The sequence below is a fragment of the Saccopteryx bilineata genome, chromosome 3 (assembly GCF_036850765.1).
Source record: "Saccopteryx bilineata isolate mSacBil1 chromosome 3, mSacBil1_pri_phased_curated, whole genome shotgun sequence".
Taxonomy (NCBI): Eukaryota; Metazoa; Chordata; class Mammalia; order Chiroptera; family Emballonuridae; genus Saccopteryx; species Saccopteryx bilineata.
The window spans coordinates 59,037,783-59,064,582 of NC_089492.1; the positions used below are offsets into that span (position 1 = coordinate 59,037,783).

Here is a 26,800-nt window from a genome sequence, read left to right on the forward strand (position 1 = left end):
TGGAAGAGGAGTTTTTCACTTTAACAGACTAGAATTTTTTTAAGGATTCAGTTAATTCATGAGTCCTATACAATGTTATACTTTAAAACACAATTAAGTACACCACTATGTAAAGAGTATTTGTTGGCCCTGGCTGGTTGGCTCAGTGGTAAAGCGTTGGCCTGGCGTGCGGGAGTCCCCGGTTTGATTCCCGGCTAGAGCACACAGGAGAGGCACCCATCTGCTTCTCCACCCCTCCCCCTCTCCTTCCTCTCTGTCTCTCTCTTCCCCTCCCGCAGCCAAGGCTCCATTGGAGCAAAGATGGCCCGGGCGCTGAGGATGGCTCTGTGGCCTCTGCCTCAGGCGCTAGAATGGCTCTGGTTGCAACAGAACAATGCGCCAGATGGGCAGAGCATCGCCCCCTGGTGGACGTGCCGGGTGAATCCCGGTCAGGCGCATGCGGGAGTCTTTCTGACTGCCTCCCCGTTTCCAACTTAAGGAAAAAAAAAAAAAAAGTATTTGTACAGTGCACATTTATTCATTAGTTTATTTTTCTATATCACCTGTATTCAAGATTGAGAGAATTGCTTTTTTATTCATAGCTACTTTGCTTCAGTTGTTCATTGCTCACTTGTTGTATGAGAGAGAACTGCTATTCTAAATCAGTTTAAACTGTCACCATTTTAAAAAGTAAATCCTTATATGCATTGTCTGGCTTTAGAAGTTAGCACCATTTTGACAATTTTGTTTTATGATATTCCTTGTTTTTTAATCCAATTTCAGAACTGTGTGACCTATAAATATTTCAATGTCAGTAACTTTAGAAAATATAACCACAACACCATTATTATACCTAATGAACTTAGCAATAATTGCTTAGTAATATCTGATACCATGTCTGAATAGCACCCTTTTTACTTTATTCAGCAATTAATTTTGGAAAAGAAGGACTTAGTTTCTTTTTTGGGAATCAGGAAAAACTAACAAGGTATTCCTTTTACTTCAGGAAGGGGAAGAAGGACAACTAAGCCAACATTGATCAGGCTCTGCATTGCGATAGGCACTCAGCACCAGTCTCTGTAGTAGGAAAGCAAAGGTCTCAGTGGGAAACTATACAGCTCATAAAATTAAAATATATTATGTCTGGGTTTAAGCCTGAGTTAGCCTGCTAGAATTGAATCAAAAGAGGAATCATCAGCTTACTGCCTGAACTTGGAGGGACACTCCTAGAGGAGAGCTGATCATGTGAGAAGTTTAAAGAGCAACGAAGGTATCCTAATGACTCATCGTAGTCATCAGTGAGAGTGGTGGTTGGTGTTTGGCTTACAGGAGAAATCACTGTCCTCGTTTTATATAATCTATTGAGAATTATCAATTCATAGCCAATCCTTGGCTCTTGTGTGGGAACCCCAACTTAAAAAAAAAACTCTTAAATGCCTTTTTTAATGAAAATTATTTTGAGATAATGATGTTAAAAGATAGAATTATTGGCCTGACCTGTGGTGGCGCAGTGGGTAAAAGTGTCGACCTAGAATGCTGAGGTCACCAGTTCAAAACCCTGGGCTTGTCTGGTCAAGGCACATATGGGAGTTGATGCTTCCTGCTCCTTCCCCCTTCTCTCTCTCTCTCTCTCTGTCTCCTCTCTCTAAAATTAATAAATAAAAACTAAAAAAAAAGTCTAAATGTTTAAAAAATAAAAAAATACTGTTTAAAAAAAAAAGATAGAATTATTTTTACAAATGCCAGTGTCCTGATTATGGACCACCTAAGGGTTCCTTTTAGAAATTTAAAACTACATGATTATTTATTAAGATAAACATACTGGTACGTTGATTATTTCTTTTTGTTTAAAAATTGACCTGTTTCCTTTTGCTATTTTGCTGTAGTCTTTTTATATTTTAATCAAGATCCAGTTACTATATAGCAATAGGGGATTATGAAGTTTAACTCTTGTGTTTCTGTATAAGAGATTGGATAGTTTGCAGCATTCATATAACATCATTTTTCCAGCAGTAGTTGAGTTGTTGCTGGAAATAAGTGTACTTTTAATCTGTGGATCTATGATTTACTTAACTTCATTTTTATCCAGGAAGGACCTGTTGAAGGGGAGAAGGATCAGAGTGGTGTTAGAGAAAAATATTCAGAATAGCTTCCCACAACAAAGAATGATCTGGCCCCAAATGTCAGTAGTATCAAGTTTGAGAAACACTGAGCTATAATAAAAGGATACAGTTAAAATCAGTGAAGTTAAGTGCCAACAACTCAGCATAATACATGAATCATTCCTCTTTATTATTTAGTAGTAGATGGGGTGGTATATGATTATGATCTTTAAAATGCTTCATTTCAATAATAAACTAGGGAAGAGAATGAAGACTGGGAAGTACTGTTACAAAATGACATCACTTCTATTTTATGAACTTTCTCTGACCTATGAATTCTACAGTGAGTTTCCTCAACTGTTTCGGCATCTTCCTGATGACGTTGCCACCTGGATCCAAATTCATTCAATTCCTAAGCCATACTGACCTTCTTCTCCGTTCCACTTCAGGCACCCACTCATTCCATCATTCAACACTGCTCTGCTTAGAATGTCTTGAACTTTATATTTTCCTTTATAGCCTCTGAATTTGTGCTGCTGATCTTTAACTGAGATCTTAAATAAAAATGGCACCCAAAACTCTACTTTCAAATTCTTTAAAAAAAAAATTTTCTGAAAAGCACAAAAAATAAAATGATACTCTAGTCTGCTTAATCTAGGTATTACTTAGAGAAGTAAGAAATTCTAAGACAAGATCTATGTATTTAGTATGTAGATATAATTTTATGTTTATAAAATTATGTATACCACACATATGCACATGCATTTATTATACATACATATAACTCTTTATTCATATAAAATCTCTGTATTAGCAAACTGATATGGTACATAAGTGTTATGTTTAAGTATATTTGTTTTCAAACCAAAAGTTATAATTTTCAACTTAAAAGTTATCTTTCTATGAAGTGGATTTAAATCACTTTTTTATAATTTGGGGTGGCTCCAAATGTACCATTATCATTTACCTTTTTGTAACTAACTGAGGAAATATAACCGTAAATGCGATAGAAGTACACTTTAGAGTTCATCTCCTAAATGACAACAAAATTTAAAGGACAATTTCAACCAAAATAGTCTTGTTTATATGGTATTCCCGTAGTAATAGCAGATCAGAACTCATTCTGTACATTTTCAATTCCCATTACTATCATTTTTTTAAACATAATATTTAGATGCTATACACATATTTGAGTACAGAGCATGTAGGGGAAAATCCTGTATTTAGTTGCCTACCATCTATTTAAGTAATATTTGTACTGAGTGTACAGAACATTTATAGTGTCATCACATTTCAGATTAAGAAAATGACATATAGGCCCTTTTACCTCAGTTGACAAAAAATTATTTTGATCTTTTTTTACTGACATTTTGTTGATAAGCAAATAAGAATCAATATGGTGATCAACAGTAACTCTTTAATTTTGACTTCCATTTTCAAGTAAGACTTAAAGGTCTTTGAGGACACCTTCATGAAAAGACGTTATGTCTGCCTGGTGACTGCCCTGGGTCCCCATCAGGTTCACAGCTCTTCATCTGCTACCCTCTGGCAGTTTATTCCAGAACCATAACTTTGTTTAGTGTCCTACTCTGCAGGGTTCCAGGGATTTCTTACCCCTGCAGTCTGTCCTGCAGCAGATTGAGGAGTTGGTATGACGATCACAAGGACCTCTTCTGTCACTGGAGTCCAGTGATTGCACATGTGTGGTATCTGCACTAGCAAGAATCTCATAAGCAGAAAATTTCTTTCATAAGTATTTTTAAATGATTAAAACACATCAAGTACCTGAAATAATAATGCTGTTGTATTTTTGCATGGCACGTTGTCAAAGTTCTTTTACATACACTGTCCCTATTTTTCCTAGAGGACTCAAACCCAGGGGTTTCAGTTCCCCATCCATTCACTTTTGGTTGTGCTACACAGTGGAGAATAGCACAGTACTGAAAGTTATTCTTTCTTTCTTTAAGGAGTGTTGATTAAAATGATCATGTCTACATAGTCAAATACGTATAGGAGGAGCTGGACAATTATCTGCTCCCCTTTAAAAAAAGAACAATATACAATGGTATATTAGTTTTTGAGAACCCACTGTTAAGAAACTTGTTGAGGCCCTGGCCGGTTGGCTCAGCGGTAGAGCGTCGGCCTAGCGTGTGGAGGACCCGGGTTCGATTCCCGGCCAGGGCACACAGGAGAAGTGCCCATTTGCTTCTCCACCCCTCCGCCGCGCCTTCCTCTCTGTCTCTCTCTTCCCCTCCTGCAGCCGAGGCTCCATTGGAGCAAAGATGGCCCGGGCGCTGGGGATGGCTCTGTGGCCGCTGCCTCAGGCGCTAGAGTGGCTCTGGTCACAACATGGCGACGCCCAGGATGGGCAGAGCATCGCCCCTGGTGGGCATGCCGGGTGGATCCCGGTCGGGCGCATGCGGGAGTCTGTCTGACTGTCTCTCCCTGTTTCCAGCTTCAGAAAAATGCAAAAAAAAAAAAAAAAAAAAAGAAAGAAACTTGTTGACTTATATGAAACCTAGAGATTTTCAAGTGTGATTTAGCCATTCCCCCACAAAATGGGATTAGGGGTGGGAACCCATAACATTGGAGAGTTTGGTGTCTCTTATTTTGCTTATTCTTTTCATAGTAACATACAGGTTATAGTGGAGGATGTGAAGACTATTTTTAAGCTCAGAAGAATATGTTCTAACATATTTTTTTCAAATAAATTGTATTTAGAGAAGCTCTTCTCAAACATTAATGTGCATTCATATCACCGAGAAATCCTGTTAAAGTGCAGATTATGATTCAGTAAGTCTGGGGTGTGGCCTGAAAGTGCATTTGGAACCAGCTTTCAAGTGGGGTTGATGCTACTGATCATGGGCTCTGAGCATAGAGATTGTGAAGAATCTGGCAGAGTCCTTTCCTATCTCCTCACACATCATTTCTTTGAACTTCTTCATTTTCATCTCTGCTACCAATTCTTGGTTCTCAGTATATAATTACATAATAATGTTCAACTATCTTAAAAGTCTGTCATTTCCAGTTCTGGCTATGTTCTCTTCTAGCTTGTAGTAAGATGTATCCATTTTCTCACTCTTTTTCACACGTCGGTGACTTCCTCTACCATGGCTAAGGTCACCCTGGACCTCTTAATTACCTCACCTAACAAATGCTTTTCTGTTCTTACCTTAATCCCTTGGGGATGTTTGACATTTTGACTACTCTTCTATAAACTTCCTTTTTCCTTAGCTCCATGATATCATTTTATCTTCTTTCTTTGTGCTTCGTTAGGCTTCACAGATGCTTTTTCCAGCTCTTTCATGTTGAAATGTCACCTAAAATCCATGACTTCAGATACCCTTCTTAGGCTTTGTGTTCAGCACCACAATGACCACTGATCCCTCGATATTTACGCGTGAGTGGTCCTTGGACCCTCCCAGTTTATCACACACAGACCAAACTGATAACCCTTTTCTGGACTGCACATCTTCATTATCCTGCATCCTAGAGCATTCCCTTTCTCCAACCCCTTTACAGCTATTCAGTCAACATTTATCATTTTCCACTTGTGTCTTGTTATTTCTAACTGTTAAATACATCTCCAAATTGTCCTCTTCCTTAATTGCCTCCTAATTGGACTCCCTGTTTTCATTTTTCAATCATCTACACTGTTGCCTTCAGATCTTTCTAAAAATGAAAATTGAATGTCACACCCAAGTTTTATTAAATCATGTCATGGTTCCCCACCACTTCAGAATCAAACTCTGTTGCTTAGAATACAAGTTTCTTTATCTGCCAACTCCCCAGTGTGCTCTCTACTTTAAACTAACTGCCAACAACTGGGTGGCACTCTTGATCCCCCTTTACAGAAAGATCTCTGTACTTGAAATGTTCTTCCTTCCTACTTGACCCTTCAAGGATATAGTCAAATCTGGTGCATCATGGAATGACATGGTACCAAATCCCTGCCCCACCTCATCAGCACCCACCACACACCATACACCACACACACAGGCAGAATTTATATGCTCTTTTCTCTGTATCCATTCCTGTGTCATCCTGGGCATGAATTTATTTTTACACTCTATGACAACATTTATTTTTCATGTCAGCTCACCATAAGGGCAGAATTCCTTGAAAACAAGCTATCTTTTCATCTCTGCATTTCCAATACCTAGCACAGTTTCTCCCCTCATGTAGTAGATAACAGATGTTTGGATAGTTGGTTTAATTCAGCCTTGCTCCTCTTCCTTCAGTCTTTAATCAGGTTATGCTTTAGTCCTACTTGTTAACATGTAGGTGGAATTCTGTCCTATGAAACTGTTGGAAACCCTAATGAACAGATTGGCTCCTGCTTTGATCAGGAGGTTTCTCCAGTGGCTGCCTGGGATCTGCAGTTTGAAAGGGTTTTTTTATACCCAGAGTGACGACTGCAGTAAAAGTTGTGGCAGGCTAGGGGGAAATACCCCTGCACAAAATTCTCATGCCAGATTTTTGAAGACTTTACCCCACAAGTGATATATTTACTTCTGTAATTCCTTCCTGTTTTCTGTGTGTATTTTCCCTCTGTAAACATTTTATTTCCTTAGAGTTTTACATTACCAAACCTTAAAATATTATTATATTCCCTCTGGGACCCAAAGTTGCTTGTGGTATAAATAATGGTTAAATTTACCATTTCCCAAACATTTGTCACTTTGTCAAATATTCTCAATATCTTAGCCATTTGATGAGTTGTTTTTTCCTATATTCATCAATTTTACTTAAATATAAGATTGGAAATTTATGTGAAACAAAAAAAATATATAAACATCTTATTGAGTTATGCAGTTGAAACCTGTATAGTTTTCTGAACAAATGTTGCACCAATAAATTCAATATATACGATATATAGCCTGACCAGGTGGTGGCGCAGTGGTTATAGCGTCGAACTGGGACATGGAGGACCCAGGTTCAAAAGCCCAAGGTTGCTGGCTTGAGCCCAAAGGTCACTGGCTTGAAGCCCAAGGTAACTGGTTTGAGCAAGGGGTCACTCGCTCTGCTGTAGCCCCCTGGTCAAGGCACATAAGAGAAAGCAATCAGTGAACAACTAAGGTGTTGCAATGAAGAATTGATGCTTCTCATCTCTCTCCCTTCCTGTCTGTCCCTCTCTCTGATTCTCTGTCTCTGTCAAGAAAAAGTGTGTGTGTGTGTGTGTGTGAGAGAGAGAGAGAGAGAGAGAAAGAGAAATTGAGGCAAAAGTCTGATAATTAAAAATATCTTAATACTATTGAAAAATCAGGGCTGGAAATTCCTGGCTTAGTTGTTCAAGTACTAAAGGTAGAGCCAGCTAACCCTAAGACAGATTGCAGAAACCTGCCAGGCCATCTATACTGACATCAAATAGGTGGATTTCTATGTCTGGGGAAAACTTACAACTTGGTAAGACTTTAGTAACTAAGACAACCATTATCAAGGCCCCTTGCTAAGTAAGACTTGTGTCCTGTTCAGTACTTGAAAACCTACAGACTTAATTTTCATTGAGAATAACATGTTACTTACCTTGGCTGTTTTGGCAGGGTTAAGGGTACTTTTCACTGGAAATCTGACCTGACTTTATCAGGCTGAAAGAGAGTTTAGTTTAATAAATTTTACTACTCTCTTCCACAAATTGGAAAATTTTGTTCACTACCATCAGCTTCTCCAACCTTATTTAGCCATTATCCTACAAAACTTGAGGATCATCCAAAGCAAACTAACTTAGAAAGTTACATTCATTTTCTCTACTTTTTTCTAAATTTATTTTTACCATTGGGTTGTCATGCCTATTGTGGAAGTTTCCATGCTGAGTTTCAATTTTGGATTTACATCTATCCTGTACCATATCTTTGGGTTAAAGATACTCATATTTACCTCACTATGCTCAGTCCATGCCTGCTACAAATCAAGTACTCAGTAAATGCTTGGATGGAAGAACTAAGTTACTAAGGAATTAAACATATCTGTGTGTTATCTGTGACACACCATAATTATCACCAATTAAACATATCTGTGACAGAACATAGGAACAGGAAATTCATAAATACTAGAATCTCCCATACCTTTCTAATCTAGTTCTGCTCCCCCTTCCTTTATTTCCCTGGTAAAATTGATCAAGATTTGTTTAGGCTCCCTCTTTTCCTTCTTAATAAGCATTCACTGGTAATGTTAATTTTTGTAAAGGGAAGAAAGGACACAAAGAATGTAAATAATCACAAGTACTAAATACTTCTCAAGATAATTCTAGAAATCCAAAGTGATTTCTAGCTAGAAGCTTTTGAGAGATATAAGAAGTGTGCTTTTTAAAATCAGTAAAGTTAGCAGTGCCCCCCTCCTTTTTAATGGAACACAGGAAACTTGTATGAAAGAGATAAAAGTGGAACAGCTCTGCTTGTGGTTCCATGGGAAATGAGAAGGGAAGAGGAGGAAATGGTCTTCCCTCCACTGGGCTCTCCCTTCTTTCTACATCATCCCCAATAGGTGGTCCCTGCAAGATTTCTGTAATAAATAGTTGAAAGCTACTAATTTGGATGATGTATGTATGGGTCCTCTCCCAATGAAGCTAAATCAGATAACATCAGAACATTTTAAAGTCACATAATTTAAAGGAGTTTTGTATTTAATCTGCACAATCCTGATTTGTAGTCTAATGTTCTTTCCCTAAGAATTTCCTGTCTGCATTATATTTAATTAAGTCTGAACTTAATATATTTTTTAATTGATTTTAGAGAGAAGGGAAAGGAGAGGGAAGCGTTGATTTGTTCCCCTCATTATACGGTCATTGGTTGATTCTTATATGTGCCCTGACCAGGATTGAACCCATAACCTCAGCATATCGGGATGATGCTGTAACCAACTGAGCTACCTGGCCAGGACTCAGTTTTATTCTTTAGGGCTCACTGAACACAGTACATGTTGCTAATTTACTTTTTTAATGTTTATTTTTATTTAATCAAGAATTTAATCCACTGAAGAGCACTGATCACTATTTCTCTCTTAGTCTACAGTGTTTCAGGCACATTGACATTTAGCACCTGTACCTTTTATTGTTCCTGCATGTCTTCGTATTCAGATACGATGATGAGAGCTAACATGCATTGAATACTCCATGGCAAGCACTGTTTTTGTTGTGTTACATTCATGTGTTATATTCATCCTCCCCGCAATTCTATAAAGTAAACACCATTATCCTCAGTCTACAGGGAGCTTAAGCAGTGGTTCCAAAGCAACACATCTGGTAAGTGTGTCACTGGGGTGTGAACCTAGGCAGTCTTGTTCTAGAACTGCACCCTTAACCAGTCTGCTAATCTTACAGATATAATTTCATCCTACAAAAAGATTTTATTGAAACAAAATAAAAATTAATTTTCTTATATTTATTCATATTTTGAATTTTGCTTCAGAAATAACACCTATGTGAATAATTTAGAATAGTGCCTGACCAGGCGGTGGCGCAGTGGATAGAGCATCAGACTGGGATGCGGAAGACCCAGGTTCAAGACCCTGAGGTTGCCAGTTTGAGCGCGGGCTCATCTGGCTTGAGCAAAAAGCTCGCCAGCTTGGACCCAAGGTCGCTGGTTCGAGCAAGGGGTTATTCAGTCTGCTGAAGGCCCACAGTCAAGGCACATATGAGAAAGCAATCAATGAAAAACTAAGGTCGCAATGCACAACGAAAAACTAATGATTGATGCTTCTCATCTCTCCATTCCTGTCTGTCTGTCCCTGTCTATCCCTCACTATGACACTCTGTCTCTGTAAAAAAATAGAATTAAAATTAAAAAATAAGAAAAAGTATTAAAAATAATAATTTAGAATAGTGACTGGCGCATAGTAAGTACTTAGTAACCATTGGTTGTCATTAGCTTCGGCAAATGGACACCTGTAATGTCCATAAGCATTGTTAGCAAGTGAGAAGAAAATTAAAAAGCATTCTAGTTATTTTATGTTTTCCAGTTCTAGGAGAAAACTAAAGAACCACTTACTTTACAGGGTACTTTGTCTCTAGCATCTGTTCAAGACAGTTAAATAAAATTAAGATACTTTGATTTATTTTGAATTCTAACCTAACAGACGCTGTAATTTTTATCTTTCCACCAGGTGGCAGCATGTTATATAAGGGAATAATTTAAATATTACTCTGTTGTAGGATTTTCAGTATTTTGCCTTGAAAAATGTTAAACCATAATGGAAAATAAAAAATTTTTCCTCTAGTCTCTCTCATGAGAAGACTTTGAAGTCCCCCTTAGCACATTGTCCTGCAGCCAAACCTGCCTAGTCCTGCCTTAGTCCTGCCCTGCACACATTCTTCCTAAGTCATCAGTGCACATTAACTTCAGCAGTAGGAACTATATCCTCTTCCTTTATCTTTCATAGTACCTAGAGAAGTCCTGAGTCTGGTAAATGACAAATGATGTAGGCAGGATACACGTAATTTTGTGTGTTTACTGAATATATATTTAAATCCTAATGCATTTACAGTTTTTTGTTACTTAATTTGTGCTATAAAAGTCACTGAAATTTTACTTTGGTTTAGATATTATCAGGACCATTCATACAACTGTTGTTGCCAAGGGTTGAAAAATTAGTGCCTGAGGTGGAAGGCAATTAATGGCTAATGAAGGTAAAGGACTGAACATGGCAATTAATCAAAGCAGGGTAAAGGGGAAGAGCTAATGGTAAAATGAAGAGAGGCTCCTGATACTGGAGTGGAGCACTGCATGGGAACGCAAGAGGCTTGCCAGATTGTTGGATGCAAGGGACTCTGTATACTTCATAGTTATGGTTCTGCCTAGATATTGTTTGTTTCACAGTGCTGATAATGCAGTCCTTTGACACAGTGTCTTTAGCAAATATTTTTCCTCTTTAACCTATTAATATTTTGATTGACTGAAATGTGAAGTATATGTATATGAATATAATGTTCTTAAAGTCTGATTTATGTGTCACAAAACCTGTGATCTTTAGGTGTCATGTTTTAAAAGTATTGCCTTAACTAATGTTCTGTCTTTCCTCTTTCCCGTCCTCTCTCTCTAAAATCAATACATTAAAAACATTCTTTTCGCCCATTTGCTTCTCCACCCCCCCCCCCTCCTTCCTCTCTGTCTCTCTCTTCCCCTCCCGCAGCCAAGGCTCCATTGGAGCAAAGATAGCCCAGGCGCTGGGGATGGCTCCTTGGCCTCTGCCCCAGGCGCTAGAGTGGCTCTGGTCACGGCAGAGCAACGCCCCCAAGGGGTAGAGCATCGCCCCCTGGTGGGCAGAGCATCGCCCCCTGGTGGGCAGAGCATCGCCCCTGGTGGGCGTGCCAGGTGGATCCCAGTCGGGCACATGCGGGAGTCTGTCTGACTGTCTCTCCCCGTTTTCAGCTTCAGAAAAATACAAAAAAAATAAATAAATAAAAACATTCTTTTAAAATAGTACATTAATGTTAAAATTTTTCTGTAGATATGCTATCAGCTTGCTCATTTTTCTGACATAAGGAATTAAGTGTTCCAGATAAATGTTGTTGTTGTTATTATTATTAGAGTGAAAGAGATGAGAAGCATCAACTCATAGTTTTGGTACTTTAGTTTTTCATTGATTGCTTCCTGTACGTACCTTGATTGCGGTGCTTCAGCTGAACCAGTGACCCCTTTGCTCAATCCAGCACCATGGGGATCATATCAGTGATCCCATGCTGAAGCTGGTGACCCTGTGCTCAAGCTGGTTGAGCCCACACTCAAGCTAGCGACCTCAAGGTTTTGAATCTGGGTCCTCAGCGTTCTAGGTCAACGCTCTATCTGCACCACCACCAGCAGGCTATTCTAGATAGATTTTTAATTTTACCCTTGTGAAACATCAAACCTTATAAGAATAATAAAAGTTTTCCAAAACAGATTTTCTGTTTCTTACATTAAACAGCAAACACAGAACCTCTCTCCTGGAGGACTTGGACTATCTTCATTAACACTTGTCCTCAGCCATCAGGAGCTGTCTGCACAAGTCATGCCACAGCTGCTGCCGTGTGCAAGTTCCCCTAGTGCCTCTGTCCCTGATGCTGCACATGCTCAATCCCCACTTACATACACAAACACACCCATCACGTCTGCTCTTTATCCCCCCACCCCTAGAATTTGCTTCAATAGCCTTGGAAATAGAAATGATAAAACTGGTTAAAATTCTGTCTAAAATTAGAAGGAATTTCAAGTTAAGGCTGTCCTATTAAAGCATGAGCATTTAATGTGAAGTTTTGTAGTATCTATTTAGTTAACTTGCTAATTTTCTCTTTTTTCTGTGTTCTAGAGGTATTTCAGAATGTTACCTATCTTGAAAAATACATATATGGGGATTAAATTTTAATGACTAGAGTGAAGAGAGAAATTAAAGAAAATTTTGTCCATTTTCTATAACAGATATGTATCTCTTGTCTTTCTTGGTTCTTGAGATGCTTTGCAGCTTTAGTGAACAGATATTGTCTGTGACACTCAAGGCTCTTAGAAGTTTCATTTGATCTCTAATAAGCCTTAATGTTTATTATATTTGGGAACTGGATAATTTCAATTTATAGCTACACTTTTTTAAAACAAGTATACTCAGGCCCTGGCCAGTTGGCTCAGTGGTGGAGTGTCGGCCTGGAGTGCAGAAGTCCCAGGTTCGATTCCCGGTGAGGGCACACAGGAGAAGCACCCATCTGCTTCTCCACCCCTCCCCCTCTCCTTCCTCTCTGTCTCTCCCCCTCCTGCAGCCGAGGCTCCATTGGAGCAAAGATGGCCCGGGCGCTGGGGATGGCTCCTTGGCCTCTGCCCCAGGCGCTAGAGTGGCTCTGGTCACAACAGAGCTACGCCCCAGAGGGGAAGAGCATCGCCCCCTGGTGGGCAGAGCATCGCCCCTGGTGGGCGTGCCGGGTGGATCCTGGTTGGGCGCATGCGGGAGTCTGTCTGACTGTCTCCCTGTTTCCAGCTTCGGAAAAAATACAAAAAAATAAAAATAAAAAATAAAAAATAAACAGGTATACTCATGTCAGCATTTGTCACATTGAGTTTTAAACTCTAAGGACTCATTAAAATTGATCACTAATTAATCACTTGATAATATTAAGTATGCCTGTCCTGTGGTGGCACAGTGGATAAAGTGTCTACCGGGAACACTGAGATAGCCGGTTCAAAACCCTAGACTTGCCTGGTCAGGCACATACTGGAGTTGATGCTTCCTGTTCCTCCCCCCTTCTCTCCCCCTGTCTCTCTCTTTTCTCTAAAGTGAATAAATAAATCTTTAAAAATAATAGTATTAAATGTTTTTGCTATGATGTAGATAAAATAATCTGTATAGCATCTTCTCTATAATAAGTACTATTTGGGTAATAAAAGTAGTGACTTGGAAAATGTTATCTAGCATAGCTTTCTTAAGCCAGTTTCTAAAGTGATTTATCAACAAATGAGTAAAATAAATTTTTTTACATAAATTGGCACATTTATAATGACTTTTATAACAAATGTTCATTTATATGAAGTTTGAACTCACTTATGGGACCTTGTAGTTCTGTGTAACATTGTAATGAAATGTACACGTGGGCTCCCTTATAAGAAATTCCAACCCTGTGAATTTGTTGGCTTCAGTATTTAGTTAGCCTCCTTTCTGAAGCCATCATTATAATTGACATGTTATTGGAAATAAAGTTTTTCTTTATCAGGATAACTTTGATTTTGAGGAATGTAAATCAATTCATAGTTGACTGAAAACCAGTTTCTCCTTCACTTTAACTCTAGTGCCCATATGAAAAGCACACTCACTTCCAAAGTGCCATATGAATCTGCAGTGATGAATTCTCATTATTTTGCTGCAGATTGTCATGACCCTCTGATGATTCAATCAGCCACTTAGAGTTTATGCATATTCATATCTCTGTGCTCCTGCCACTGTCGTTCACATCTCCCTTACTGACTTGTGTGTTCTTGGTGCAGTAATTGAGCTCCAGTAGATTGATTACTCTGGAGAGCTGTAAGGCCTTTAAAGGTGAAAACATATCAGTCCTGTTAATGAGGAAACAAAAGCTCTGGTGGCAAGTTCAGCAATCAGATATTTCCAGTGTAGAAAAGATGAAAGATATGATTTGTTCCTCTCCATGAACCCTAGTTTACTTTTCAAATTTTGAAATAAGTCTATATCAGTGCTAGTAAAGAATAGATTTCTTGATGAATTTTCATAGAATGCTAATTAAAGAGGACCTGATTTATTAATACTATTTTTTGTGATCTCAAATCTGCTAATTTAGAAACACCTTCTGTGGCATTGGCAGTATTTGCATAAAGTATTTTAATACTTTGTATAACCATAGAATGTTTGTGGGTTAATTTTGGTATTTAGAGGCTTAATTTTGTTACAGTGTTCTAACACTAATTTTTTTGTCAATGCAGTAGCATGCTGTATGGGGAAGAGGTGAAACTTGATTCAACATGGCATAGAAGTTGAGCTGTCTTTTTATCTCCATATCATAAGCATCCTTTAATTTTCCCCTCTTAAACTGTGTAATAAGTAGTACCTTGTCCTGGCAAAAAAGGATTTTGTGTGAAACAGTAACCTCCAGAAGTAAGCTAGTTTCAACATGGAAGGTATTGCAGTTTATGTAGTTGACATGTTTTTCTCATGTATGCTATTCTCACACTATTGTATCCCCTGCTCCCCATCATTTTTCTTTTGAGATCTAATTCACATACCAAAAATTTCAGTCTTTTAAAAGGTACAATTTAGTGGATTTCAGTATATTCACAAAGTTGTGCAACCATTACCGCTAATTACAGAACATTTTCATCACCCCAAACAGAAACCCCCTACTCATTAGTCACTGTGCAGTCAGTCCCCCTGTCTTCATAACCCCTGACAGCCAGTAGTCTATGTTTCTCTCTTTGAATATTTCATATAAATGGAGTCGTACTAATGTGGTCTTTTATGCCTATTTTTACTTGGCATAGTGTTTTTAAGGTTTACTCATTTAGCATAAATCAGTGTTTCATTTTTTTGTGGCTTAATAAAGTTCCATTATAAAGTGATACCACATTTTGGTTTTCATTCATCAGTGAAAACATTTGTGCTGTTTTCACTTTTTGGCTATTGCTGCTAATATATTAATGAACATTCACATATGTTGTTGCTCTGTTCTTGATCTTAGTGGGAAAGTTTTTAGTGTTCATCAGTGGGTATGGTGTTAGCTATGGGTTTTTCTTAGATGCTTATTGGATCAGGTTGAGGAAGTTCCTTACTAGTCCTATTTTGTTGAATGTTTCTATTATGAAAGTTTGTTGGATTTTGTCAAATGCCATTTCTCTATCTATTGAAATGATTATGTGATTTTTGTTATTCTATTACTATGGTATAATTACACTGGTTAATTTTGTTGTGTTGAACTTTATGATATTCTGTAGAGCTTTTTATATACAGCTAGTGCTCAACTTACTACCACGATTGGTTCCGACAGACCGGTCGTAACACGATTTGGTTGTAAGTTGAGTAGGCTATATGTCCAGTACTGTGAAATGATGTTATAAAAATCTTTAATATTTTATCATAATTCTCTTTCATTATTGTTATATATCATAATTTTCTTTGTTCATTTTATGCCATTTGTATCATCTCTACACCATTTTGTTTCTTATTTTTACATTCGTCAGGTTTAAGTAAAACACTGCATTACCAGTACAACTGATTTAATATTTGCAAAGACAATTTCCTCTTGGTAGACATCTTGGGAGGGGTTTGATGAAAAATATCCAAGACACAAATTGCTGTACCGAGTCTGGGGTAACAGTTGATAACAGTCTGGTGCACGCGGAGATGGTAGTGCTGCCGGAAGCTGGTCCTCACTGTTGTACACCCAGCTGGGCAACGCTTGCGCTGCCAGACGCGGAGCAGTCATGGCTAGCGATTGTGGTCATAAAGTCAAATGGTCGTAAGTTGCATAGGTCATAAATCAATCAATATTTGTAAAGTCCTTTTGCTATTGTGGTTTTAAATAATTTGAACTAATTTCTCTATCTTATATTTCAGGCATTTATTAATACAGCAAAAGAAATTTATGAAAAAATCCAAGAAGGAGTCTTTGACATTAATAATGAGGTATATACACAAGTAAAATTTATTGGCTAATATTTGCAAATAAAATTTATTTGCTAATATTTGGGTTTTATGCTTTTATGAAATATTTTAAATTTTATTTTTCAGTTACAATTTACTGTTATTTTTTATGGTTTTAGATGTATAGCATCATGATTAGACAATCATATACTTCAATTAATTTGGAGCTTAATTACTAAGATTTATGGTTTTATATTTTTTAAACCATAAAATGAATATGTGATATCAGTTATACAAGGGTCGGCAAACTCATTAGTCAACAGAGCCAAATATCAACAGTACAACGATTGAAATTTCTTTTGAGAACCCAATTTTTTAAACTTAAACTATATAGGTAGGTAGATTGTTACTAACTTAATTGGGGTACTCCTAAGCTGGCCCTTGCACCCACACTCAAAGGGCCAAAGAGCCGCATGTGCCTTGCGAGCCGTGGTTTGCTGACCACTGAGTTAACACATTAGTTTATAATCATCTAACTGAAAATTTGTTGGATGCTGTATAATAGTTAAATGTTTATGTTCTAGTATAGCATCACTTTATATGTGCAAATGGATTAAAGTGAGTGACTATCCATTTATTGTAAGCAATGCAAAATAATATAAATCCTCCAAAGAGAGAAGAAAATTCACTTTCATCCACATGTCCATATCTGCTTTGGGGAATAATTTTCTAGTTGTATAAATGCGTATACTGTCTCACTAATAAGATACTCTCCCCGTAGTCAATATGAAAGTGGGAAATGCCCAATTTGGAAATTACTCCCAGTGTAGCATAGCACTTTTAGGAAGCTAAATTATAGGTATAATTGGCAGTTAGCACTGGTTTATTTTTTTTGTTTTTGATTTTGTTTTTGTAAAATTATTTTGAGCAGTTTTGATCAACATGGTTAGCATAAAATGGAAAGCTCTGGAGCATGTAATTCAGGGTGTCTACCAATCAGTGGTCATCATTTTGACCTAAATTCCCACTGTGTGGACACAGCATATTATTTACTGTTACATAAACATTTTTGCCATTGTATGTTAAGAATTTTTGTTTCTAATACTTGTCAGGGGAGACACCATGATCAGGAAGGTGGTTTTCCCAGGGCAAGCTCTATCCATTGAACTCTGGATGTGCTGACCCCTGCAATTTCCCCAAGTGTGGAAAATTCAACTGCATAATTTGTGGGAGTGGGGAACTGCGGTTGTGCTCTCCACTACTTTAAAAAAAACACTTTTTGCTTCTAAGGGAAAAACTTATTTCTCCCCCAGTTGCAGTTAGGAAAGCATTGTGTTAGGAAGCCATTGTATGTATGCATCTTGACCTGTACATAAATGAGATTCTTCATTACTGGTCTCAGTAGTCTTTGCTAAAACTAAACTATAATTTCCTAAGTTTTCCAGAAAGTGCTTGTTTTTCTCATTTATTTTAATTTGGAGTATTATGGTTTCTAAATCCTATCTTCTAGGCTAATATGGCAGCAGATCTTAAGTTAATTTAAAGACGACACCATTCAGAGATGAATGCCACATAAACTGAACAGTAATTGGGCCTCTGTGTAAAAGCACATGTTCATTGTTTCTGTCTGGTTTCATATAGTAGCTGACTGCTGTACTGTGCCTGGTGCAGCTTTGATTGTAATATACTGTCAGGAGCTAACAGGCCGTGCGATTTATTTGGCCTAATGCCAAGTGTGACTCCTTGATTCCTCAAGAAGTTGCTACCAGCCTAGAGGGGGCAAAACCAATGAGCCATAGGGCATGCTTTTTATTAAAGAGGAGTCAAAAGAGCGAAAAGAAACCACATCAGCTGCTGTCAATACTGAACTAGTGCCAGAAACCCCAAGGCTACTACTGTTGCAGAACAACTGCCAAGCACTATAAATCTGAGATTTACTGTGACGTAAAGTTTCCTTAAGAGCTTAATTTCTGAAGCTACTGTATTACTTTTCTCAAAGTGTTGTATTTTTAGGTAAAATCCACTTGAGGGAGTGAGGGTTAAGACATAAGTGTGAGTTTGATGAATGAAAGAACTGCTCTGTGTGTGGGTTCTTGGCAAGCTGCCATGTCTTTGGGGATCATAGAAATTATTGATGACACAGAACACTCATATGCCCTTAGTCTGTACAGCTGATTCAACATGGAAGAGAAATGCTGTCTAGAGAAAAGATTTGACATTGTATTAGAGCAGCATAGGCTTTACATATTTTTATCCTTCAAAGATGACTTGCAGTAATTGTTTTAAACATTTTCTCTATTGTGAGAATTCCCTGAAAAGCAGCACTATCCAGTTTCTGTGTACCCGGTTCCTGATGGGCTAAAGAATTATTTTCAGAAATATTTCCACAATACTGTTTCTAAACAGAAGAAATATCCTCTAGAAGAGATTGTTTTAATTGTTGCAAAAAATCTCCTTAATGTTTTTCTGAGTTGTTTGGTAAAATTGTATCATTAAGAATTAAATAAATTTTTATTGGATCCAGTTACATTTGTAATCCTTTTGTCTTTTATTTCAGGCAAATGGCATTAAAATTGGCCCTCAGCATGCTGCTACCAATGCCACACATGCAGGCAATCAGGGAGGACAGCAGGCGGGGGGGAGGCTGCTGTTGAGTGTTTTTACTGTCTCGCTGCCCAAATGGGGCCTCCTCACTATTTCATTCACCCTCTCTTGCTCAGCTGAGACATGAAACTATTCAAAATGGCTTTATGTCGCAGAAGACTTTAATCTTTTAAATTCTTGTATAACTTTGAATAAATGGTTAATGTTCACTTAAAAAGACAGATTTTGGAGATTGTATTCATATCTATTTGCATTTGATTTCTAGGTCAATTGATGTGATTATTTTTGTTAAATGTTGTCTTGTGCCCTTACCTAGAACTGAATTGTATTAAACACTACAGAGTCATCTTGAGTATTTTAAATTGGTTTGTGTAGTTAGGTTTCCCAACACCAAACAATGTTTAATATTAATAGAACTGTCCTCAAAAAGTTTGTCAATTTCCAAGGCTATAAGGAAAAACAGAAGGATTCTTTTAATTCTGTATTTATCATTTACTTACTGTGTATATAGTTTAATAACCTGCTTGGGTGTAATTTGCCAAGCTTGAATTCATTAATGCATTTGCATAAATTCTGAACTGTTTAGAGCTTAAAGCTACCGAAGCATTGTTAGGAATTGCTTGGACACTGAATTTTAAACTTTTTGACATTGTTAGCAAGCATGTTCATCTTTTGTCACTAGTCCAAGAAAAATATGCTTAATGTACATTATAAAGGCTATGTATATGTTAACCTCTTTTAATGCTAAAAGTTTGCTCTTTGTCCACGATTTCTTTAAGACCTCTTCAGAAAAGGATTTGTTTGCCTTAATGAATACTGCTGGGTAGGAACAGTGTAATGAGGGAAATGGGTGGAAGCAAGAACTCCATACAACCTAAGTGACTCTAAGAAGAAGGAATGTCCACGTTGAGGTGGCACGTGATGAGGATTTTAATTTTTCCTTAAACACACTAATTTTTCTTTTACTCACATGATTTCTAAGTATATTTTTCATGCAGGACAGTTTTTCAACGTTGATGTACAGTGACTGTGTAAAATTTTTCTTTCTGTGGTAACCTAGAATCTTTAAAATATGGTAAGCATCTTGTCTATTTTGAAGAGGATATGACCATAAATCTGCCAGATGGAAGACCCTGTTAAAAAGTAGGAAAGCTTTAGTAATTTACTCAGTGTGGTGGGTTTATCCTTTTATTTTCTTTTTCTTCCTTGGTCTATACTGAAATTGTTATAGCAGTGCAAAATAAAATCCTATGTATAAAAGTGTTCTTTTTTTTATTATAACCACATCATTTTTTTAATGTATTTTTCTAGCCCATCCACAGTTTTTACATGTATCTAAGCATATTTTTTAAAATAGTCCTTTTAATGTTTAATGTCCTTTTTAAAAATTTTGCTAAAATGTGATGAAACTCTTTACAGTATTGAAGTTCTTTTTGTTATTGATGTAATCATTATTTTCTTCTCAAACAGCACAAAAGCACATTTAACCTATAAGAAAGCTTTATAAAGAATTTCTTAGTGTGAAACTAATACTTTCAATCACTTAGGTCTTCAACCTTCGTAGGCCTTCCCTGGGTGTTCAGCAATATTCTTTTAAGCTTTAACATTACTCTTATGGAAAGTCACCTATCTTTGTTTTAACTGGGTCCTGGAGGACTGAGGGAAAGGTGAGAAGAAATAGAGATTCTTGAGTATTTTTATTGTAAAATATTTTTTCTTAAAGTGGTCATACCAAAATCATTGATTGTACCATTAACTCTTTTTATAATGGGTGGGTAGGAAAAGTTATACTCTCTACCAAGAAGAGGATGATTGCTTAGATATTATATTTAAACTACTGTTAGCTTTTCCAGAAGTTTAATGTATTTCTTTCCTATGCTGTCTAGCCTAATTCTTTTATAAATCAAGTATAAGAAGAGCAACTAATGATTAAAATAAAACAAGAAAAACCAGCAGATGTACTTAATACCCTAAAAACAGATGGAGCATTAAAATACAGCTCTACGACAGCAACCTTAACTAGCCTTCATCCTGGGCAGCAGGGGTGAGGAGTGAATGGATTCCTCTCTAGTTCATCACCACTTTCTCTACAAATCTCATCTTCTCACATCAGCCGACAAAGCAGTGTTCCTTTCTGCTTTCTACTCTTTGCTCATTTTATTATTGGTATCACAAATAATGTAATAGTGGCACCTGTAATTGAATCTTTAATACTGTAATTGAGTCTTTAATCTTTGGTTAATTTTTGTGGCATCGTATGGACACGTTTTAAGAGCTAGAAGATCAGTCACTAAGAAATAAACACAACTTTTAATGTCTCAACATGTACCATTCCAAAGTTGTAATCTTCATAAAGATAGTGATACTATTTGTCTTCTGGATTAAAGACGGCTGAATGGAGGGCAGATTTTTGAAAGAGTAGCATATAATTAATTATACAATTCAACAATACAGGGTAGGGTAAAAGTAGGCTTATGGTTTTGTGTACACAATGAAGTTTCTTCTTATACTGTTTATTAATTATGGTATTTTCTATTCAAATAACTGTAAACCTAATTTTTCACCACCCTGTGTATGGAAACTGAACTGAATTGTTATACAAGTTTTTAAAATACATAATTAGGCCCTGGCCAAGTAGCCCAGTTGGTTAGAACATTATCCAATACGCCAACGTTGTGAGTTCAGTCCCTGGTAAGGGCACATACAAGAATTAATCAGTGAATGCTTGGATGAGTGGAACAATAAATTGATGTTTCTCTCTTTCTCTCTAAAATCATTCAATAAATACAATTTTTATGTTTATTTGCCAAAAAATACACTATTAACAGGAAAATTGTCTCTTCTAATAGAGTAGGAATGAATGTAAATGATACTAAAATGTGTATAATCAACCAAAAAGTAATTTATGTCTGGCTTTGCAACATTAAGTATTGGTTTTCTCAAAGGTAGTGAAGCAAAAAAAAAAAAAAAAGTGAAGCCCCATTTGAGCTCAGTGATAACATTGGCAGGACAGTGTTTGAATATATGAGCTAAAAAGAAATACAAGAAAACCATAATAATGAAAAAAGATAACCCTGTTTTATAAGACTTGACTATACAAACAAACAAACTCAGCATATTGACCTGTGTTTCTTAGCGTTTACATGTGCTTTGGTGTTCAAATGAAAATAGAACCGAACTTGCAGTAGAGTGTCTCATATTGCATTGGTATATACTCGTATAATGGTAGGCACATACTTAGTTGAAGTCCTAATGGGAAACTTAAAGTGCCAGTTCATATATTCAATGTTCATTATTTGAATAGTCCTGAGGCCAACTATTAAAAATTGAAGGACATAAAGTGTCGACCTGGAACGCTGAGGTCGCCGGTTCGAAACCCTGGGCTTGCCTGGTCAAGGCACATATGGGAGTTGATGCTTCCTGCTCCTCCCCCTGTTCTCTCTCTATCCCTCCCTCTCTCTCTCTCCCCTCTCTCTCTAATAAAAATGAATAAATTTAAAAAAAATCTAAAAAAGTAAATAAGTAAAAAAAAAAAAAATTGAAGGACAAAGGACCAAGAACCTTATAGAAAAAAATGGGAAAAGATAGTCAATTCACCACCAAAAAAAGATATAAAATGTCCCTAAAATATATTTTTTTAATTCAAACATGGTTGGAGAAATGCAAATTAAAACATACTATTTCTCATCTATGAGAATAGGAGAAACATAAAAAAAGGATGACAGTACATTCCGTTGGTGAAACACTAATGTTGGTGGTGGAAGTGCAAATGAGAACTGCCTGTCTGGATAAAAACTCAGCAGTACTTAATAAAACCAAAATATACTTTCACCTGTTGTCAGCCATCCCACTTGTAGGAAAGTAGCAATGCAAAGGCATTTATGCACAAGGTTACTCATTGCAGCATTGGTTGTCATTGCAAAATATTGGAAATGACATAAAGTCTATACATAGGAGCACTCTTATGAAATAAACTAGTACATCTACACAGTGGAGTCCTTAACAGCTGTAAAAAGTACAAGGAAGAGTTCTACAAACTGGCACATTTTCCAGGATATACTGTTGAGAAAAATAAAGTGCAAGAGGATCTACAGATTACCACCTTTCATGTAATAAAGAAGGCAATATAAGAATATGTATCTACTTGTCTGTGCAAAAGAGGAAGAATTAAACTAGAAACTAGTGAGGTGAGTTACCTACAGAGTGGGTGGGTACAGGGTAGGAAGTGATTAGGAATGGGGTATTTTGAATGAGTGACACCTCTCACTTATATTTTTGTTTACCTCTGACTCAGAACTATAATAATATTCCAAAATATAAAATCAACCATGTTGTGCAGGGAACTCAACCTAACCTACAAACTAATGAATGAACCGCCTATATTCCAAATGAGTGACATTACCACACTGGATGAGGATGTGAAAGAAAACCAGCATACGACCAGCAACTTTGGAAAACAGGATTTTGACTAAATACTGTAAGGTTAAAGATAACGTGAACTATCCACAAAGTGTAGGGGGCTGGATTAGCAATTCTAAAAATACCTTTTCATATTAAGATTGAGCAAATATATTGTGGATAATGAAAGCAGAGGTTCTCATTGAGAAAGGACTTAAAAATAAAAGTTGGGAAAGGCACAAACTGTGGTGTTGGGTTGGAATTGGAGATGTTAGCAACTCATGGTTCTGTGAACAGATGTGTAGAGAAATATAAATGAGTGTGTGAGTATACATATATCTATTTCCTAGCTTTGTCTGCAGTTGTGACCAAAGATACCTCAGTAGTAATGAGCAGACCTAGTGCTTAAATATTGATCTCTACCATTCTCTTGTGAAAGAAACTAGGGCTCTTTGGAGAGATGGTTGATTCTGTGGTGGGGCAGTGAAATTAGAAAATGAGTTTGGAACATCTTATGATGCCAAAAAAGTAAGTAAGTACTCATAAAATGAGGGGAGTTAAACGTATGTCAAAGGACGACATGTTGCTTCCAATGGCCAAGTTTGGGACAATCTGAAAAAATAACTGATGCTAGTAACAAATTATAAGCCCTGGAGTCAAATATCCATGATATAAATGATTGAAGTAAATAAATGGGGAAGTGGGACAGCTTTTCCTTACAGAATACCAATTAGTAGAGACAGAAGGCATGGTATAAGCAGAAAATCATTGAACAACACAAGAATTGTTAAAAGATAGGAATTGTTGGAGAATACTAAATGTAGTGGGCAAAACATGGCAAGATAATTTGCAGTCTCAGTATCTCCACAAGATACTACTACACATGGAAAAGTATTAACTTGATAGTTAACAACACCACCCTCATTAAGTGATCAAAAATAGTTGAGGACATTATGTTCCAACTGATGGGATACACAGGAGGAACACAATTCTGTGGGATTCTTGCCAAAATACATAGCCTCAACTAGTCATTAGGAAACCTCAGACAATCCCAACTAAGAAACATCCTGGAAAGTGTCAGTGCTCTTCAAAAATATCAAGGTCATACAAGATGAATGAGGAACTGTCATACTTTGGAGAGAAGGAGGCATGACTAAATGCAATGTGGGATGCTGGATGGATCTTGGAGGAGGGTTTTTTTTTGTTTGTTTTTGTGTGTTTTTTTAACAGAGAGAGAGGGACAGATAGGGACAGACAGGCAGGAACAAAGAGGTGAGAAGCATCGATCATCAGTTTTTTGTTGTGACACCTTAGTTGTTCATTGATTGCTTTCTCATATGTGCCTTGACCGTGGGCCTTCAGCAGACCGAGTAACCCCTTGCTCAAGCCAGTGACCTTGGGTCCAAACTGGTGAGCTTGGCTCAAATCAGATGAGCCCGCGCTCAAACTGGCAACCTCAGGGTCTCAAACCTGGGTCCTCCGCATCCCAGTTCGATACTCTATCCACTGCACCACCACCCGGTCAGGCCAGAGGAGGGTCTTGATAAAGGAGGGGCACACAGGGCTTCTTTGGTGGGAGAGGGGGGTTACATGGGTAGTTCCTTTATAATATATGCATATGTTTTATGTACTTTCTTGTAAATACGAAAATAACAATTTTGTCTCCTTTAAACAAAACTGCTGCCTTATGACTTGCCCTCAGAACTTAAATGTGTGAAGTTTACTTTATCCCCTTGTTAATGGGTTGAATTGTATCTGCCCCGCCCCAAATATGCTGATATCCTAACCCCCAGTACCTCTGAAATTGTACCTATTTGGAAATAGGATTGTTGCAGATGTAAGTAGTTAAGATAAAGTCCTACTGATGCCCTTCTAAGAAGAGGGCCATGTGAAGACACAAACACAGGGAGGCCATGGGACAACAAGGTCAGAGACTGACATTATGCAGCCTCAAACCGAGGGACACCAAAGATTGCCAGCAAACCACCAAGAGGTTGGATGAAGCAGACCAATTCCCCTACTGGCTGCAGAGAGTGCTGCCATCTTTTTTTTTTTTTTTTTAAGATTTTATTTATTCAATTTTCAGAGAGAGAGAGAGAAAGGGGAGGAGCAGGGAGCATCAACTCCCATATGTACCTTGACCAGGCAAGCCCAGGGTATTGAACAGTCGACCTCAGCGTTCCAGGTCAACGCTTTATCCCACTGCGCCACCACAGGTCAGGCAGAGTGCTAACTAACATCTTGACTGCAAACTTCTAGCCTCTAGAACTGAAAGAGTAAGTTTGTTGTGTTAAGCCACTCAATTTGTGGCACTTTGTTACAATCGCCTAGAAAATGAATACATCCCTTATATCTCCCAAATGAAAATCTTTTTTGATAGGTTGTACCTTCAGTGAAAGGGTATGTTGAAGCCGTGGAGTTAAGGGAAGGTAACGGCTGCTTCACAGCTCGGCACATGTAGCACAAGGCTGGTTGTCTGGAGAGATGCAACATTAATATCTAGGAATTTTATTCTTCCTGCCTCAGAATAATTTAATTTATACATTATGGTGCTGTTCAGAATACAGTGGTACCTTGAGATACGAGCAGACCAACATACAAATTTTTAAAGATATGAGCTGCGACTCAGTCTGTATTTTTGTTCAAGATCCAAGCAAAATTCCGAGATACGAATCGTGATTTGGGAAGCTGCCGCTAGTTGGCGCACAGGTCCAGTATCGGCTGCACAACACCAGCATCTAGTTCTTTCTCACGTGTTACCTGCAGAATCAAGTTGAATTTCGTGCACTGTACTCGTTCTTGCACCATCTTTGCATTTTTTACTAACTTTTTGTGTGCTATCATGGGGCTGAAGAAAGTGAGTGTAAAGGACAGTGGTGAGAAGAAGAAGAGAATGATGTTGATAGAAGTAAAGCAAGAAATAATAGAAAAACATGAGCGTGGTGTACGAGTGATTGAACTGGCAAGGCTGTACAACCGCAACACATCTACAATTTGTACCATCCTTAAACAAAAGGATGCCATCAAAAGCGCAAATCCAGCAAAAGGACCTACAATTTTGTCCCAATTAAGGACAAATATCCATGAAGAAATAGAGAGGCTTCTGCTGGTGTGGGTGAAAGAAAGGGCTGGCAGGAGATACAGAGACAGAGACTGTAATATGCACAAAGGCACGTATTATTTATGGTGACTTGAAGAAGAAAGAATCATCAACCTCAAAAGAGGCAGCAGAAGATACGTTTAAGGCAAATCAAGGCTGGTTTGAAAATTTCAAGAAGAGATCTGGCATCCGCTAGGTTATAAAGGCATGGTGAAACTGCAACTGCTGACGTTAAGGCAGCTGAGGAGTACATTGCACATTTTGCTGCACTTATCGCAAAGGAAGGCTACATCCCCCAACAAGTGTTCACTGTGATGAAACAGGATTGTTTTGGAAAAAAATGCCCTGGAGGACTTTCATCACCACAGAGGAGAAGAAGCTGCCAGGCCATAAACCCATGAAGGACCATCTGACCCTTGCATTGTGTGCAAATGCTAGCAGTGACTGTAAAGTAAAGCTACTGTTAGTGTATCATTCTGAAAATCCTCGAGCCTTTAAGATTCACAAGATTCTTAACTGCAGGTTATGTGGCACACCAATGCTAGGGCATGGGTTACGTGGCAGTTTTTTA

General features: G+C 37.6%; 1 protein-coding gene and 1 non-coding gene across 2 annotated transcripts in view; both read left to right on the top strand.

Moving 5' to 3' along the window:
- Positions 1-19,991, top strand: part of RAB2A (RAB2A, member RAS oncogene family) — a 92,717-nt gene extending 72,726 nt beyond the window's left edge. The window contains exons 7-8 of the mRNA XM_066266182.1: positions 16,101-16,169; positions 18,685-19,991. Of these exons, the coding sequence (XP_066122279.1) occupies positions 16,101-16,169; positions 18,685-18,858 (243 nt within the window). The 3' untranslated portion in view covers positions 18,859-19,991. The remainder of the gene's footprint in view (positions 1-16,100; positions 16,170-18,684) is intronic.
- On the top strand, positions 17,229-17,387 carry LOC136332495 (U1 spliceosomal RNA). Its single transcript, XR_010730749.1, has one exon. It is a non-coding gene; the product is annotated as a U1 spliceosomal RNA (small nuclear RNA).
- Positions 19,992-26,800: the final 6,809 nt, after the last annotated feature.